At 34.2% G+C, this 16,419-nt stretch overlaps 3 protein-coding genes and 1 long non-coding RNA gene across 7 annotated transcripts in view; 1 reads left to right on the top strand and 3 right to left on the bottom strand.

Moving 5' to 3' along the window:
- The window catches only part of LOC111053607 (KH domain-containing, RNA-binding, signal transduction-associated protein 2), a 1,288,254-nt gene that overhangs the window by 320,137 nt on the left and 951,698 nt on the right, over window positions 1–16,419 (bottom strand). The window lies entirely within an intron of this gene.
- Window positions 47–4,021, bottom strand: LOC111058424. The gene is made up of 4 exons (XR_005572966.1): window positions 3,942–4,021; window positions 2,951–3,110; window positions 1,777–1,876; window positions 47–212 (listed from the first exon to the last, which is right to left on the bottom strand). It is a non-coding gene; the product is annotated as an uncharacterized LOC111058424 (long non-coding RNA).
- On the top strand, window positions 3,736–8,415 carry LOC111057589. Its single transcript, XM_039441327.1, has 3 exons — window positions 3,736–4,661; window positions 6,484–6,735; window positions 7,567–8,415. Exons 1-3 carry the CDS (start codon window positions 4,635–4,637, stop codon window positions 8,389–8,391), a joined length of 1,104 nt encoding a protein of 367 aa, XP_039297261.1. The 5' UTR covers window positions 3,736–4,634; the 3' UTR covers window positions 8,392–8,415.
- Window positions 9,173–11,829, bottom strand: LOC111057662. The gene is made up of 2 exons (XM_022345117.2): window positions 11,710–11,829; window positions 9,173–10,995 (listed from the first exon to the last, which is right to left on the bottom strand). The coding sequence occupies exons 1-2, from the start codon at window positions 11,748–11,750 to the stop codon at window positions 9,870–9,872; spliced, it is 1,167 nt and encodes a 388-aa protein (XP_022200809.2). The 5' UTR covers window positions 11,751–11,829; the 3' UTR covers window positions 9,173–9,869.

Genomic DNA, 16,419 nt, shown 5'->3' with positions numbered 1-16,419 from the left:
ACAATATTGAGGTTTCAGGGATTGATTATCCAATTAAAAACCGTAATTATAATCAATTACTAATTTATTGTTTATGATATCAGTAAATTGAACATGTAGACACGTTTTATGATCTTTTCTGTCACTACTATTATATTATTATCTATTCGAGAGGTTCATCTTCACAATCGATGTCGATTATTGTTATTGTAGCTGGTGTTGATGGCTGATTCCTGGAAAAAATGAAAATAATAAAAAAATCTGAAAGAAACTAATTCAAAGCAGAAAATAGTTGATCAATTTGTTTTATTAATACTTAATAGTTATAATTGGATATGAAATCATAAACTTGTATTTTTTATTGATAGAAGTTGTAGAGAATCAGATTCTGAAGAAAACGTTGAATGGCGGTGATTGTGTTAAAGTGACTCAAATTTCAGAAATCCCGATCGGAAGAAGACAAAATAGTCAAACCATAGCACATCTGAATCAGTGTTTAGTCTCTCTATTTTGATCATTTGATCACAATTTCTGAGTCTTGGGTAAGTTTTACACAATCATGCCAATCAACATTCCCTCCAGAATGAAGTTATAGCTAGAGTACCCAATAAAAAAATTGTTGGTTGATGAAAGACAAGGTTATTAAAAACAAGGTTATTCTGATTTGAGGAAACTAAAAGTGATGGGGAACCCGAAAAATAGTACAGATCAGAGATCCCGACTACATTTGAGATCACGACTGGCGCATTGAAAATATTAATCATATTGAGCTTTCATGGCTCATAACATCCACAAGGTTGCTTTAATAAAAAAATTATTGATCAATTGAGTTTTACATTTTTCAATTTTAAACTAATTACCTGTAGACACAGAAGATGAGAATCATAGTGCTGGTAAATATTTCGGTGCATAACAATACCACAATCAGTCATGTGTTGGAAATATAAATATAAGCAATAAAATTGTTATCTTCTGCCGTATGTAAATCTAAACGTAATTGGTTTTGAATTTAAAATTTAAGACACAGTCATGGGTTCATCTTTTATACTTTTTGCTGTTTATTTTATTATTTTTAATATTATGTCTATTATACCTTTGGCTTAAGTTATTTGGTTCTACTTCTACTTTAACTTATTTTTCCGTTCAACCATATTTCTCATCACTTCGATCGTACCAAACTGGAAAATTACGTATCTCTTCAATAAGTTTTTCACTCTCTATGTTAAACGAGCCCGCACCGTCACCGTTAAAAAGTAAACTGAACTAGTCGGTGACAGCGCGGGCACGGCTCGGACAACAAACACGGTGACGGTACTGACGCAGTGCGGTAGTATGTGTCCCTACACGTTTGAAAGCTTTTGTTTTCTCTCGCCGTAGTACGTCCGACACTCGGCCGTGCCGCGGCGCGAGCTTGGTGTAGTTATGTGTGTCCCGGCCAAAAGTTTACTCTACCTACCCGATTTTCATTTCGTCCCAATATCAGGCAGTTATGGAACAACCTTCTTTTTAATAACATTGGGTGAAAGATGCTTATTCAGGAAACATCTCAATACAGAGTGAGTAAAAAGTTTGAAAACGGCTTGATACTTTTCATAGAGGTAATTTGATGGTCGGACGTAGGGGATCGTGCTAATATAAAAGTTTCTATACTCAATCATGACATTAAAAATTTGGTCTGCTATCTTGGCTCAGTGATATTGAATCCAAGCTCTTTTTTTCGAATGGGAAGATGGTCGTGTTATACATGATTCCAATGCTGTTTTTCAAGAAAAGTTGAATTGTAAGATTAATGCTTACATTTTGTCCAACTTGGATTGGGCTTGTGCAAGCCACGAAGCCGCTTTCAACTAGACCTGCTTCAATTCTGCCTTCGGCCAGCACCGGTTTGTAGCAGCTTCTGTAACAATAACATTTATGAGAACACTAATCATATCACACATTACTCATTACAATGCGAAAGAAAAGTATAAAGGACAAACAATGTATGAACAAAACTACTTTTTCTAGGTGGGATCGGCTGGAAAGATAAGATGAGGAGGAAGAATATTTTATAAATCATGGTTTATCATGTAATAGGCAGATTGTAGTAAAACATGAACAGGAAGTGTTTAGAAAAACCGATAAGAAGTCTGGGTGAAATAATTTGAGAGGAAAAAGTGAATCTTCTGAGCATGTTATAAGAAAATTGTAATATTAATGAATTTCCAAAAAATATCCATTATTCAGTAATGGAATCATGCTTTTTATTATGTAGAATTAACGGTGCCCTACAATTAGTAGGCCTATCACCTTGATATTCTAGAAACTCGAAATAGAATGAAATATATTTGGATAAAAGTCATTTATCTCTAGTTTTCCATATAGTATTTCTTTATTGGAAATTGAAAGCTGGTCTTGTTATGCATGATAGGCCTATCACTTAACTTGCTACCGCAAAGCAAGTAGGCCCCGCCCTCGGAGGTTGAAATGAAGGTAACGATTCTATTCTATTCCAATACGGAATTTCAATATGAAGTGAATGGTGAGAACCTTGAATCAATAGGACAAACTGTTTCAAAGCTATGTGGAGTGTTAATCACAGACTTGTAGCTTACTACAAATCAATTGCTATTTCCAATACTAATTAATGATCAGTATTATAATGACCACCTCCCAAATTGAAAAAAATCAACTTAGAGATCCAATATTGCAGATCCAGGATGGAATGACTTCTTTTTTTATTAAATAGAATAGAATCACTTCTTCATTTTAATGACATGGCGAAGTTTGGACAGTAATGTCCACTCAACCACGGTGTTTGTGGATGTGTTTAATGGCGAAATAAAGTTTTTGAGTCATACAGTGGAGTAGAATTTTCTATTCAAGTGGGATTTTGTCTGACTGATATTGATATTGCAAAATTAGAGTTGTTTAAAAAATATAAAGCAAGCTACACAGTGAACTTCAAAAGAGAAATTAGCTGAAATCTTACCAATCATAACTTCAGTTATCAGAAGGTCCTTGAAAGGTTTTTCTCTCTCTTATGGTCGTCCTTGCTTTGGATGGTAAGGAAGGGTCACCAGCTTCCCCATGATACTTGTGATTGTGCGCCCTTCCGAAGCTTTATCGGCGCATGACGCGACATACGTCTCCTTTGAACAGTGAAAAAAATACTTTAGTTGAAGAATAAAATTAGAGTATTCTCAAAGGGATCAAGTATATCTAATGAATTCATAATGTAACCTTTGATTTTTTGCAATTTCCAAAAAAAACTCTATTAAATAACAGATTATGTACGGTATGTGAATCATTTTTGTTCTAAGTGCTAAGTTCGGTTCCATTTAGTGGATAAATTCCATAGGTACGGCAAAAAAAAATTATTGAACTAGGTGTTTGGATTCAGGATTGAATTCGGAAAAAATAATTTTAAAGTTAGTGATTTGAAAAGATTTTGAAACGCTGAACATTTGAAAAAAAATTATAGGCTCTGATACTCTTATACCGATGGAAATAAGAGACTAAATAATTTAGTGTCTAATTATTTATTTTTAGCTTGAACCTCCTTATTATCCCCCAGTCATACAATAGCCCACAAATTTGGGTTGGGTTATAAATTATAATTTAGCCCACAAATTTGGGTATAAATTATAAATAATTTATAATTATAAATAATTATAATAACCCAACCCAAATTTGTGGGCTATTGTATGACTGGGGGAAAATAAGGAGGTTCAAGCTGTAGCTCATATATTACAGCCTACTATAAATATAATGTGTATTCAGGATAGGTAGAATTCAACTGGTCAACCAAAATAAATCAACTAAACCCACCCTTATAGAGAAAAGATAAAACACAAGCTACATCTATAATATAATAATGTATATTATTTTCTCCAAGCTACCCTATAGTAGGCCTAATTATACTTTTATCAGTCTAACTGATTCAAACTTCCATAAATTTAGTAATATTATTGTGTACTTACATTGATGATAGAAGATCACGTGACTTCAAAACAAATAAATGCCTGGATAAAACACTGGAAACAGGAAATGTACTCTGTATAGGGAGGAATAGTGATGACGTATTCGTTGCTAGGGTAGCCATCTTTGTTTCCATACACACGTTGCTAGGGAGATTTCACTATGGTGTTTGCACTTGGTTCGTGTAGTACGTTGGCATATTATGAGTTTTATTTTGTAAATTTTGATTTTTAGACATAGAGAACATTGTTTTTAGTAGCTAGTCATTCATATAATTGAATTCAGGTCTTATGTTAAATTAGTTAGCAAGTATTAGCAGTATTTTCATAGATTTTTGTTTAGAGGGTGTAGCCGGTCAAAGGCTGTAGTATTTAGATTTAGGCAGGTTTAATATTTAGTTATCTAACGTTAATAGTCGTTTTAGAAGAAATTAGGTTATGCATAGTTAGACAGGTAAATTATTAGGGCTATAAGATCAGAGTAGGGTTATTATTATTAGTTATAGGTTATAGAATAGGTTAAGCATTGAACTAGGTAGGCAATGTCTGTCACAATAGGCGAAATAGTTAGCTTCTTTAGGGATGAACCTAATGCAGTTAAGAAAGGTGAAAACGCTGTGAAATCAAATCATATAGGTATCAAAAATTATTTACGATTGCGATTTGAAAAATTTGCAAGGTGTTGTGCAAGCCAGTATGAAAAACAGATCCTACAACGTGAAGGTAAGTTGAAGTTTATAAATGTGTTGAATATAGACTAGGTAATGTCATTTGGGAACCACGTTGAAGTTCTTGAATCACATTCTACTTTTAAATTTTATAATATCAACTGGCCTAACAATGCTTTTGATTAATCAATGCATGTGGTGTATATATATATATATATTTTGCTTCAGATCTTGTTGGATGAGCATTGAACTATAAGTGGAAAGACCGATAGCACCATCATTTTAATGGTTGTATTAACTAAAGTCTCTGACTCCTTCATACTACCCTCTTTCTTTACTACATTATCTAAAACTTTTCAATTTTTAGATTTGTCTTCCTCACAAAAGTCTATTCAAAAAGCAACATGCCCTTAAAATGCAACATTTGTCCTTAAAATGTTTTTCAATTCATAAAAAAATGTAGTTTATTTGCCAGTTGCTTCAAACGTTCACACCACTCACCAATTTTATGTAGTATTATAGGCAGGGGTGAACCCAGGGGAGATTGAGGAATACATCCCTTCCCTCCCCGAATTCTTGAATAATTGAGGTAGCTTATATCACAAAAAATAGAGTCTGTTTGGCGGAATACAGGCCCGGCCCCAGGGGTGGGCGGACCGAGCGGCCGCCCAGGGCGGCAGATATTCGGGGGCGGCAAAATTTAGGGAGCATTTTAAAATACAAATGAATAATAAATTCATAATATTAAATGTGAATAGTAAAATTATATAAGAAGCTTTTCCAAACTCAAGCTAATGAAGACATATCCAAGATCAACAATGTCCCAGGAACGTCTATGTTGTCTAGCGAACATAAAATAGCTCAATCCCTAGATCTTGAAGAATTGGAGAAGGAATTTTCCTATGCAAAGGTCAGACGGGTTCTACTTAATTAAACAAGTGTGTTAAGCAAATTCGTGTTGAAGCAATTGTAGTTTTAATCACTTAACAAGTTAAGTAGGCCTAATACTCTCTTGCAGTCTCTTGATTTAAAATTACCATCTTAATTATGTTTTCTCAATGTGTACCATATCTGTTCAAAACATAGAAATTGTTCAATCTGTTATTTTGTGGTACTGTTCCCCAATATTTTTATTTGTCAAATATTTGTTTAAATGTCAATTTTAACTTAGACAGCTGATAATCTTCGGGTAAATTTTCAAGTAAACAATTAGATGGGATACCTTTGGGTGGGGGGGGGGCGGTGGTTGCCGATTTCGCCCAGGGCGGCAAAGTCCCTAGGGCCGTGCCTGGCGGAATATGATATAAATAATATATATATATATATGTATAAAAACACCCCCCCCCAACGGTAATAAATTTCTGGGTTTGCCCCTGATTATAGTATATTCCTTATTTCAAGTATTAAAGAATATTTTTTTGATATTGGTTTGTGATATAGGCCTAATGGTACAAGCAAACTAGTAATATACCATATTATTGGGTGAGTTGTGAACGTTCAACACCTTATTATAAACTTATTATTTTACATAAGTATGGAGAGCATATTTTTCTACAGACTAGTTTTGATATATTTAACTAATGTTTTTCTTCCTGGTAGTGATATTGTGGTAGATTTTCCTGAAGAAAATAGAATATAATAGAAAAATCTTTATTCATCAGACATGTGCAAATACATATGAATAGCGTCAGTTTGAAATTACATATAAGTCCTTATTTACTATAGTTGGTACACGAATAAAATTCAAAATAAATCAATGATTGCTGTTGTCAAACTCCTCTGCATAATCAACATGATGTCACATGTTTAAAAAGTTAAAATCGGCAGTTATTAGGGCACCTAACTAAGCGTTAAAAATGGACTGATTGGATTTTCAGATTGATTTGAATGAAGATGGAAGTGTTCAACATTCAAATTGCACTTGTCCAAGGGGAAATTTCAAGTGCCATCACATGGCTGCAGTGATGATTTATGCGCACAAGAATATTCCATCAACAAGTGCTGATTGTCGATGGAGCAGAGTGAAGACAGTGGAGGGTGACAAGCCACAAAAGGCAGAGGACCTCTTTCCTCCAGGAAAAGAATATCGAGCTACAAAAGCGCCACTCAAGGAAGAGGACATTAAAAAGGTTGGTCTAATGTCTTTCCCCAAGATTTTTTAATCAGGCCAAATTAAAAGGCATTTAGAGCACAGTATTTATTTTAATGTCATGTCACTTCATTATTACAAGTCTTAGATCTCTTGAATGTATGTTACCAGCAGATCACCCGTGATTCACTACGGAGTTTGAGAGATCTTTTTATCAGGTGTAGTATGAGATAACTATTATGATTCAAATTTTTGTATTTTTAAAATTCAATGATAGGAAGTAGTGTAGTAATTACAGTAATTGATTGACACTTTACAGTGAATGAATAGATCCATTTTAGTGCTTTTATTTGCTTGGAAAATGTATCAAACTAGAATGAATCCAGTTTTACTGGTTTGCAAAGTATCAACAAAGAAGTGAAAAGTTTGCACATATGACCGACTGTAATCCCTGACCCACACTCTTGTGCAAACGAATCACAGTTGCGAAACAACCACAACACCACCTGAGCGGTGGTGAAACAACCATCCACACACTTGCATTTGGCTTCGCTTGCCTAGACACGGCGAGAGTGTGGATCTAGCATAACAAATGAATATGCATGAGTATCCAGATGGGCTGTCACGATGCCACAGGCGCATAATGATGGTTCTTTTTAAACACTTGACAATTTTGATTCCAAGTTCCCTGAGATAGCCTTCTCTGTTGTAAATCACGCTCATAGTATTTTAAAATATATGGCATTACAGAATGATTTTTCACAAAATTTCATTAGAAATATTTATATGAGAATTGGAGTATGAATTTGAGATGTGAGAATGGTTTTCATGGCCTATTGTTCTATAGTTAATAAATTTATCATTTCATCAGTTTCAGGACAGTCTACGTCAGAGCAACTTCAATGTTGGCTTCACATGGCTCATGTCGGAGGAACCAGCTCCATCATTGCTCGCTGAGGTTCCAGAAATGGAGAAGATTTTATTCTCCAGAGAATATCTGGCATCAGATGATAGAACTTCTTTCATAAAATCGGTGTCACAAATATCCAGGAAGGACATTGAAAATGTTGCTCGCATAACTGTCGGTCAGTGCGAAAATCCTCTCTGGTTTGCTGCAAAAAAATACCGTCTGACCGCCAGTAATTTTGGTAAGGTATTATCTGCATACAAACGGAATAGGTATCCTCCCTCATTGTTCAAACAATTGAAAGGAGATTACAATTTTAAAGCAGTGAGAAGTTTACAGTGGGGCAGGGACAACGAGCAAACTGCTCTGCGATGTTTGGAGGAGGTTAATTCGGTGAAGATTGAAAAAACAGGGGTTTGGCTCCATGAGTCAGGTTTTCTGGGAGCCAGTCCTGACGGCATCATAAAAAATGAAAATGCCATTGTGGAGGTGAAATGTCCATATATTTTCAGAAAGTCAGAGAACATCATTGAATCCATTAGAAGTTTTAAGACTTACATATTGATGGTGAATGACGAAAATTTGATGTTAGTGAACAAGGAGCACGATTACTACCATCAAATTCAAGGGCAACTCCATATTACAGGAGCACAGAAATGTTATCTTGTAGTATGGAGTCCCAGTGGATATCTCATCACAGAAATCATCAAAGATGATGATTGGGCAGGGAACATCAAAATACTGCACGATTTCTTCCTGTACAAATTTCTTGGAAAGTTTGATTTTTGAATTAAAATAATGTTTTTCTAACTATATGTTCTGTTTGATTTGCAAGCATTCATTGATATCCTTTACAACAGTGATTAAAATGATGTTGAAAACAAGATTATGTTAGTGGAATATAGTTTGTGAGTGTTCTTATACTTTTTGAGTATCTTAATTCGAAGAATCTATACTTAGTGCCGATTGCACAAAAGCCGGTTGAATTTCAACTGTGATTAATTCCACGAGAACCAATCAGAGAAGCCGTCTTTTCAAAAACGCCTCTGATTAAGTCTCGTGGAAGTGATCACGGTTGAAATTTAACCGGATTTTGTGCAACAGGGCTTTACTATCTTATAAGAAACAATGCCGCAAACCGGGCCTCGAAAAGTTGACTCTATGGCAGCGTTTATAACTGAATGAAACTTTAAAACACCGCCTTTTTTGATGGAGTCAACTGTTTGAGGTCCGTTTTGCGGTGTTGTTCTCAACTAATCAAGACCTTGTATTTGATGTCCATATCAACCTATGGTTACATTTAATATTTCAAACTTACCCCTTGTGAGTCATCCACATTATGATGACATAAGAATACAATAATTGCTTTAAAAAGTGGATTTATATGAGGATCATTGGTATACCAATTTATACTTTTCTATATAATGATAATGGTTGAAAAGATATTTTACCGTTCCGGCATTTTATGGACATACTGTATAAGTAGTGTTCTTAGTGAATTTTACTCGTAGAAACATGTCTGAGGAAGAAAAATATACCAGGGCGAAATGGATAACAAAAAAATCTAGAATTCTGCTTTACATAAATAACTAATTTTATTAATTACACTATAATTGATACTAGCATAGTCTCACAAACAAGAGACCGAGCAAAATGATTAACAAATAAAATCTTGAATTTTGCTTTCATTTGGAAACTCATCTCATTAATATTAATTCTGCTATAATAATTAATCTTATGTAAAAGTAATCTTAGATAAAGTACTTATAATAATTAATCTAACATAAAAAATATACTCAGAACCAATTACAAATTTGAGATTATGGATATGTACATGAACGGTATTTGAAATATACAACGGGTTGAATTATAAAATTAAACAATAATAATAGGATAGGATTTCTAGTAAATTCATGTACGGTATTAAATATATTGAAAGAAATGGAAATAATGATAAACAGGAGTTTATTTACACAGGTAATCATTTCCACAACAATATATTGTAAGAAATAGAAATAATGAAAACAGGAGTTAATTTACACAGGCATTAATTTTCACAATGGCGTACCCCACAACTGATATGTATTATGTGAATCAATGGATGCGTCCACATAGGTATAAAAGCGTACATTGAATTACATGATGCATAACAGCTGTGCAAGTGGCGGTGCACCGTTGTGGACATACACCTACTATTATTATGTACATTCATTCATTCCACATAACTAGATGTGTTAAAGTTATTTGCTATGTTACCCTGGATGCTGTCATTCTGAAGATACATTTTCTTCAGATATATTTTCTCCACATCTGTAGAACACCTCGACTTCTTTTATTAACGGGTATTGAAAGTTAGTCAACGCCCCACATACTTGCCACACCTTGCTACTATAACACATCAAGTTATGTGGAATGAATTCCAGGATAGAATAACCTTTAATACGACCAATGGCACGTTCCACATGGATACGAGCTCTTGCTATGCTCCTCGTTCTAAGAGCTTGTTCTCTTGTGAACTGGGGAGTCTCTAGAAAGGGAGGAATGTTGACACTCACACCTTCTGGGACAATGTCATTTATTAAAAATCCTTTGTCGGCCAATATGAGGTCCCCAGATTGTAATTGTGACAACAACCCACAGTCTTGGGTTATTTTTTTATCCGATGTGGAGCCACCATAAAGGTCACTCAAGAAGGTTACTACACCATTGGGAGCAACTCCAACAAGCCCCTTGAGAGTGTATCGATGTTTGTAGTTACTATACATTGATTGTTTTTTAATCATTGACGCTGGTACTGCAGCATACACTTCCGTGCAGTCAATGATTATCCTACAGGATGTGAAATCTGTAAAACAATTTGGAAGGCATGACTTATTCTTTAATAGGGAAGGTATTTTATTTTTCATCAACCCCTCAAAAATGGTTTCATGCAGTATGTGGAGCCACGTATTTATAATATTTGCTACCGTTGTTTCTCCTAACTGAAATCGAAAAGCCAACTCCTTATGAGTTGGGTTTCTTTTCAGCTTCATCAGTGTCATCAGAAGCTGGTCACAATGCGAGATAATTGGGACTTTCCACCCAAGAAAATAAGTAATCTCGCCAGCTGTGCACAACTGCAAAATATAATTGAAAACTGACTTGTTCGGTAAACCTGTGTGGGTTAATACCAGTTTATCACTGTCACAAATCATAGCGTAAGTGAATCGTTGTTGAACAGTTTTTGTTTTTTTGAGCTCTTCCAATTCTTTTTTCAATAGATACACCTCCGCTTCCACTGCGACAACACTGTTGCTTGTAGATGGTAGTGGTAGGCCACTGACATCTTCTTCAGTTACCACGATTGGATGTGGCTCCTGCACAACTTCTGCCACTGTGGTTTCTGTGTGAAACCTAAACAAACAAAATATGATTCTATAATTATGACATGCTAAACAAATTTACTCAAATGCTCATCAGTGGTCTACAAGTAAGATTATTACCGTGAATTATCATGAAACACCTAAAAAATTATTGAGTTAATAATGCTGTTCTCTAGAAGTTTTGCTTGAATCTTAATAAAATAGAAATATATACTCTCACAATTCATTCAAATTTTTTTGAGGTAACCACATGGTCGCTTATGAGGGCATTTATGACCATTTTCAATCAAAACGCCACCCTGCCATTGCCATGTCATTGGCAGCATTGCAGATGACAACACTTCTTGTGTTTTGAATATATTTAGGTTATTTTACAACAGTTTAAAGTTGGGCAGTCAACTATTACTAAAATAATACAGTGTTACCACAGTAAATAGCCATCATTCTGTGCTAGCCACTTCAAAAAATATTTACAGATTAGTTTTTCACCAACAGCCAGATGCCGTGCCGGTGAGTGTGAAATGCCTCAACCGGTTTGGTACCGCTGGCATTTGTACCACTCCGGTCTAGGGCTCGAATCCCATGATAGTTTTCACCATCATCCAGCTCATTCTCATCACCCACGCACAAGTCTCACACTCATGTAAGTATCACTATCATTATTAAAAATACAAAAATGTATTCTCTTTGTCACCAGTCAAAAAGGTTCTAGACCCTGGTGTTATAATATTTGAAGGTTATTTACCTTTTTTTTCTCTTTTTTTCCACCTCGGGGAAATTCAACATCTTTTGTTCATTCCGTTGGAAAATAGTTGGACCATTTTTTTTATCAGCATCCACAAAATGGCAACTACATACTAAAGAATGCTCATTGGTTCTCTATCTGCTCTTCTGAAACATATAAACAGTAATAGTTGTTATTAAAAAATATTCATAGCTTATTTGAATATAATATTACTGTATCATGAAAAACTTAGAAGTGTAGGCTATTTAAGTTACAAGTTGTATGCTACACAAGAAAGTTCTGATGAAACTTGAAATTTATAACAGGTCATCAAAAAATAATGTGAAATAGCAAGTTTTAATTGCAGAACGTAGCCTATAGCATTCTTGCTTGTTAATGTTTACATTTGCCAGTTGTTCTGAATATTGACTTTAAGTGCTACTTATGTAAGCGCTACATACATGCATTTGTGAACCCACCATTACTGAATACAATTTCATCTAATAGTCTACTCTTTCCATCATATTCATCCAGTCCTATTAGCTGAATTCAATTACTTTTTTCAGTATTTGACAGTAGGCTATTGTTGAGTAGGTTAGGGTAATCTTTTACAGATCAAAATGTTAAACAACAGATTAGGATAATTTAATGTAGAAAAAGTCAAGAGTGATAATTTATAAATGTAAATTTTAACTCCACATTCGATATACTTAAATAAGACCTTTCTAATTGAATTTATCAAGTAATCAGTTTAAGCTAGCATGAAAAGAATCACATTGACATAACCTATGAATGAACTTACCTTATTGCTTTTATCCAGCTTTTCTTCTTGTTGATGTCTTTTGGAAATCTATAGAATTTGCAAGATTGCTTCTCGCTGTAGTGTTTGCAATCAGGAACAAAGCACATTACCATCGTAAATTATGTTTAAACTCCGTGTGAAAAATAGCCCTATATGATTTGAACAGAATTCTAAAGTTGTTTGGAAACGAGTCAATGCAGACGATGTATTGTAACGTCACACTATTCTTCTACGTGATGAACTGAAACTAACCCTTGCGACTGCATTAGACAAGAAGATCAAGTCCAATAACTACCTATATAGCGAAAAGGCAAACAAAACTCAAAAAGGCGCGAAAATACTTCGACAAGGAAGGAGTGAGTTTCGAGAGAGAGAGCACGGCCGTGGACAATGGTGAAAGTTAGGCCTACATACTATTACAAAAGTAGGAGCTTGTAGGAGGGGGAGAGACTCAAACAATATGTACCGTACGGTACTAAAAAGTATAGCAATTAGCAATAGAAGACAACCAAGAAGATGGCGGAACTGCCGAAAGATCTCGTTGTCCAGTGAGTGATTTATTCATTTATTGTAAAAATATATGACTGCTAGTCGTTTTTTCTAAAAGCAAAAAGAGATTTAATAATAAGCAGTTCGTGATGGAAAACAACATTGAAGAATTCAATAAAGACATTTGCAGTTGAAAAGAGAACATACAGCGTAGGGATTACGGATTAGATTAGATTAGATTAGAGTTCTTTATTCATGCAGGCCTATGTTATGTTACAATATAATACACTGCTGGCTTATACACTAATTTAGATTGAATGGCAATATTTCTTATTATTGAACGAATTTTACAAGATATGAAGAATTAATTAATGAGAATAAAGATTGAATGCAATTTTTGAATAACGATAATTGGCCGAACGCAGTGAGTTCTATGATAACTCGGATTTTCTTTCGTCTGTCTGTATGTAATGCATTTACGGCCAAACAAACGCGTTGATAGAATTCTGAGATTTGGCAAGAATGTTCCTTTCTTACTGCGCGTGCAGTACACCAACTTACACCTTTGTCTCGATATGGTGTAACTAAAAACTATTTGCACTCAACTTCAAGCCACAAAATAAAATTATAATTAAGAAAGAAATGTTATTGTTGTGATCATGCTCTGATCTGATCGAATAATAAACACCGATTCTGCTAGAAGTAAGTATTCCTGAGAAATAAGCGATTCTACTACTGAAAAACTTTCTGTACCGGAATTCTAATATCAAACCTCCATACCTACAATCTGATAATTTCATATTATAATAAGAAAACTATTTTCTTGAGCTTCGTGAAGCCAGTGATAGTTAAGCCAGTTACACACATCGATTTTTGGACGATCGATTTTTTGCCGTCCTTATGAAATTTACCAGATTAAACGAGACTTGAAACTCTTGAATACATTATCTGTTTGCCAAGTTATGCAACTGTCGGAAAAGTAATAAAATAATATCCTCCCCATTAATACGCAACCGGAATAAGATTGATACGATATCAGAGAAAGTGCAAAATGCTAAAACTAAAGAAGACTTGTAAAATGCTGTGAGACCTCAAAATTAATCTATATGGTTCAAATTAGAAAAGAGATAAAAAAACTAAATTGCCATTCATCCCCATTTAAAAGGATTCTCAACTCCGGCTACGAAATGATCTTGGCAATATAATTTCGCTTGTATTTATGCAAAAAACTAAGCACCTGAATGAAGTGAGTGAGGCGCGAGCTATTTTCTCTTTCTCCTTCATGTTGTGTATGAAAAATCATGTTGTATTGTCTCTTGTGTGATAATTATATTTTACAAGCTCATTCCAAGCCTTGAAGAACCACAGATTAATCTAGAATCACTATGATTCTCAAAAATGTAGTAATTCCAATGATTGAATTGACTCCTGTACAGGGGAGTATCGTTGGCATAACATTTGCTGTTCTCACAACTTTCCTTGAATTGGTTCCTGAGTTTCTTTTATAGAATTCAATTTGATATCTCTAATCTATTCCAATACTCAACCATGAAAACCAATTTTCGAATCATAGTCTCAATCAGAACCTTTGGATATCGATCTTCTAGTAGTTAACAGAACCAAAATGCAAAGAGTATAAAAAAACCCACCAGTCACAGGTGGTAGGGCTGTGGTTGGGTGCAAAGTAAATTCTGTTATTATTGTAAATGGAAATAAATACGAAATATCTCCACTTTCGAGGTGAATTTCATTTCAAAGACTGGAGAGATATCGTCTATTTTTCTTTCAAATAGTCTCCAATTTATCATAAGAGACAATACAGTAAGTTAATATTCTTTGACATTCAATATTTCGATTTCCGTTAATTGAATCAAGCGACTACAATGTAATTGAAGGTATTTAAGTGCTCTCTGATTAATATATAGATCTACTGGGTAGATTAATTGACTCAGTATGTAATTAATAACTTGATTGTTGAATTCTGGAAATTACTACTTATCACAATTTCCGAAAAACTATTTTATGGGTTGTGATGAAACTTCTTATTTCTTATACATAGAAACATTAAAAATAAAAAACAACAGCTTTCTAAGATCCTATATGTTTACCAATAATGCAGCTATCTTGTGGATATAATAACTTTAACTTCAAGAAACTTTCAGGACTGTTTTCAGAGACAAATATTGTTGAAGCGTTTGAGTTTTATAAACTGTGATGAGCTTCTAGCAAATAATGTGATACAAATAAGATACTTTTTTCTCCTCTCAATATTATTATGATAGTTTTTGTGATATGTTGATACACAAAATTAACGATGCATTTACTCCGCATGTGCTGGAAGTTTAGGTGTGATTGATTAATACAGTACCGTATCAATAATGAAATCAAATATTGGGCTTATCGAGAAGTAATGACAATCGTTCAAGTATTTAGTCTGAATCGTATCTGAAAATGACTCTTCAACATCAGTAGCAAGTTCTATTTGCACAAAAGAGGAAAATCTATACAGGTTTATTTCAACATGAAATTCAATATTGTGTCATCCAATAAAGTATGTAATGAAAACATTTGGGGTATGTTGGGTATGCTCTGTAGATGTGAGATTCTCTAAAATTATAATTAGTAGATAACCCGTGTTCCGCAATGGCGGTCTAATTAAAAACTTGACCCACTGAAATATTCAAGAATTCAAAATAGGCCTAAAACCATCCTCGGTCAATTAAGAATCAATATGCAAAATATTTCAAGTCAATCAGCTCAGTAGTTCTGGTGTGATGATACGTCATTCGTGAATTTCCTGTCACCTACGTCTGTCTATTAGCCAATATTATTTCCTTAATTAGGCTATATTATAGATAACTCTAACTTACATGTAGGCCTACATTATTTTGCTGTAAACTTACTATATTCTTGATACATACTATACATTAGGATAGGAAGATAGTTATGAGAGTTTCAGCAGCAAATCTTCCAAAAACTAGTGTGACAACCTCTTTCATCTACAAAACGTGTTACAAAACTGTAGTGTGTTCTGTAAAATGTTATTGCGTTTATATTATATTTGCGACACGTTTCCTACAATCAAACTTCTATATTATGCATTTATAATATTTCAAACGTTAATTCATTCTTCAGAAGTTCATATTTCTTAACATCTATTATGTTTCTATAAGAGAAACTATGGAATATTATAGAAACTTATAGAAGATTAGAAAAATCTATGCAATACAGGTATGACTCATCCAATTCAGGTATTAACGGTTGATATAAGTGAACAGTTCACTCACAACTCAGATTACGTAGTGACAGTGGACTCTATACTAAATAGGCTATGTATCGTTCATGTACTAGGCTATAGCCTACTTCAAATGATGGAACAGTACTGCGATGTACTAGAAACTCGAAACGGAGAAGCAGTATTAGGCTACAGTTTAGAATTT

The sequence above is a fragment of the Nilaparvata lugens genome, chromosome X (assembly GCF_014356525.2).
Source record: "Nilaparvata lugens isolate BPH chromosome X, ASM1435652v1, whole genome shotgun sequence".
Classification (NCBI taxonomy): Eukaryota; Metazoa; Arthropoda; class Insecta; order Hemiptera; family Delphacidae; genus Nilaparvata; species Nilaparvata lugens.
The sequence above is the reverse complement of the archived record's forward strand: the minus strand, read 5'-3'. Positions and strand labels throughout refer to the sequence as shown.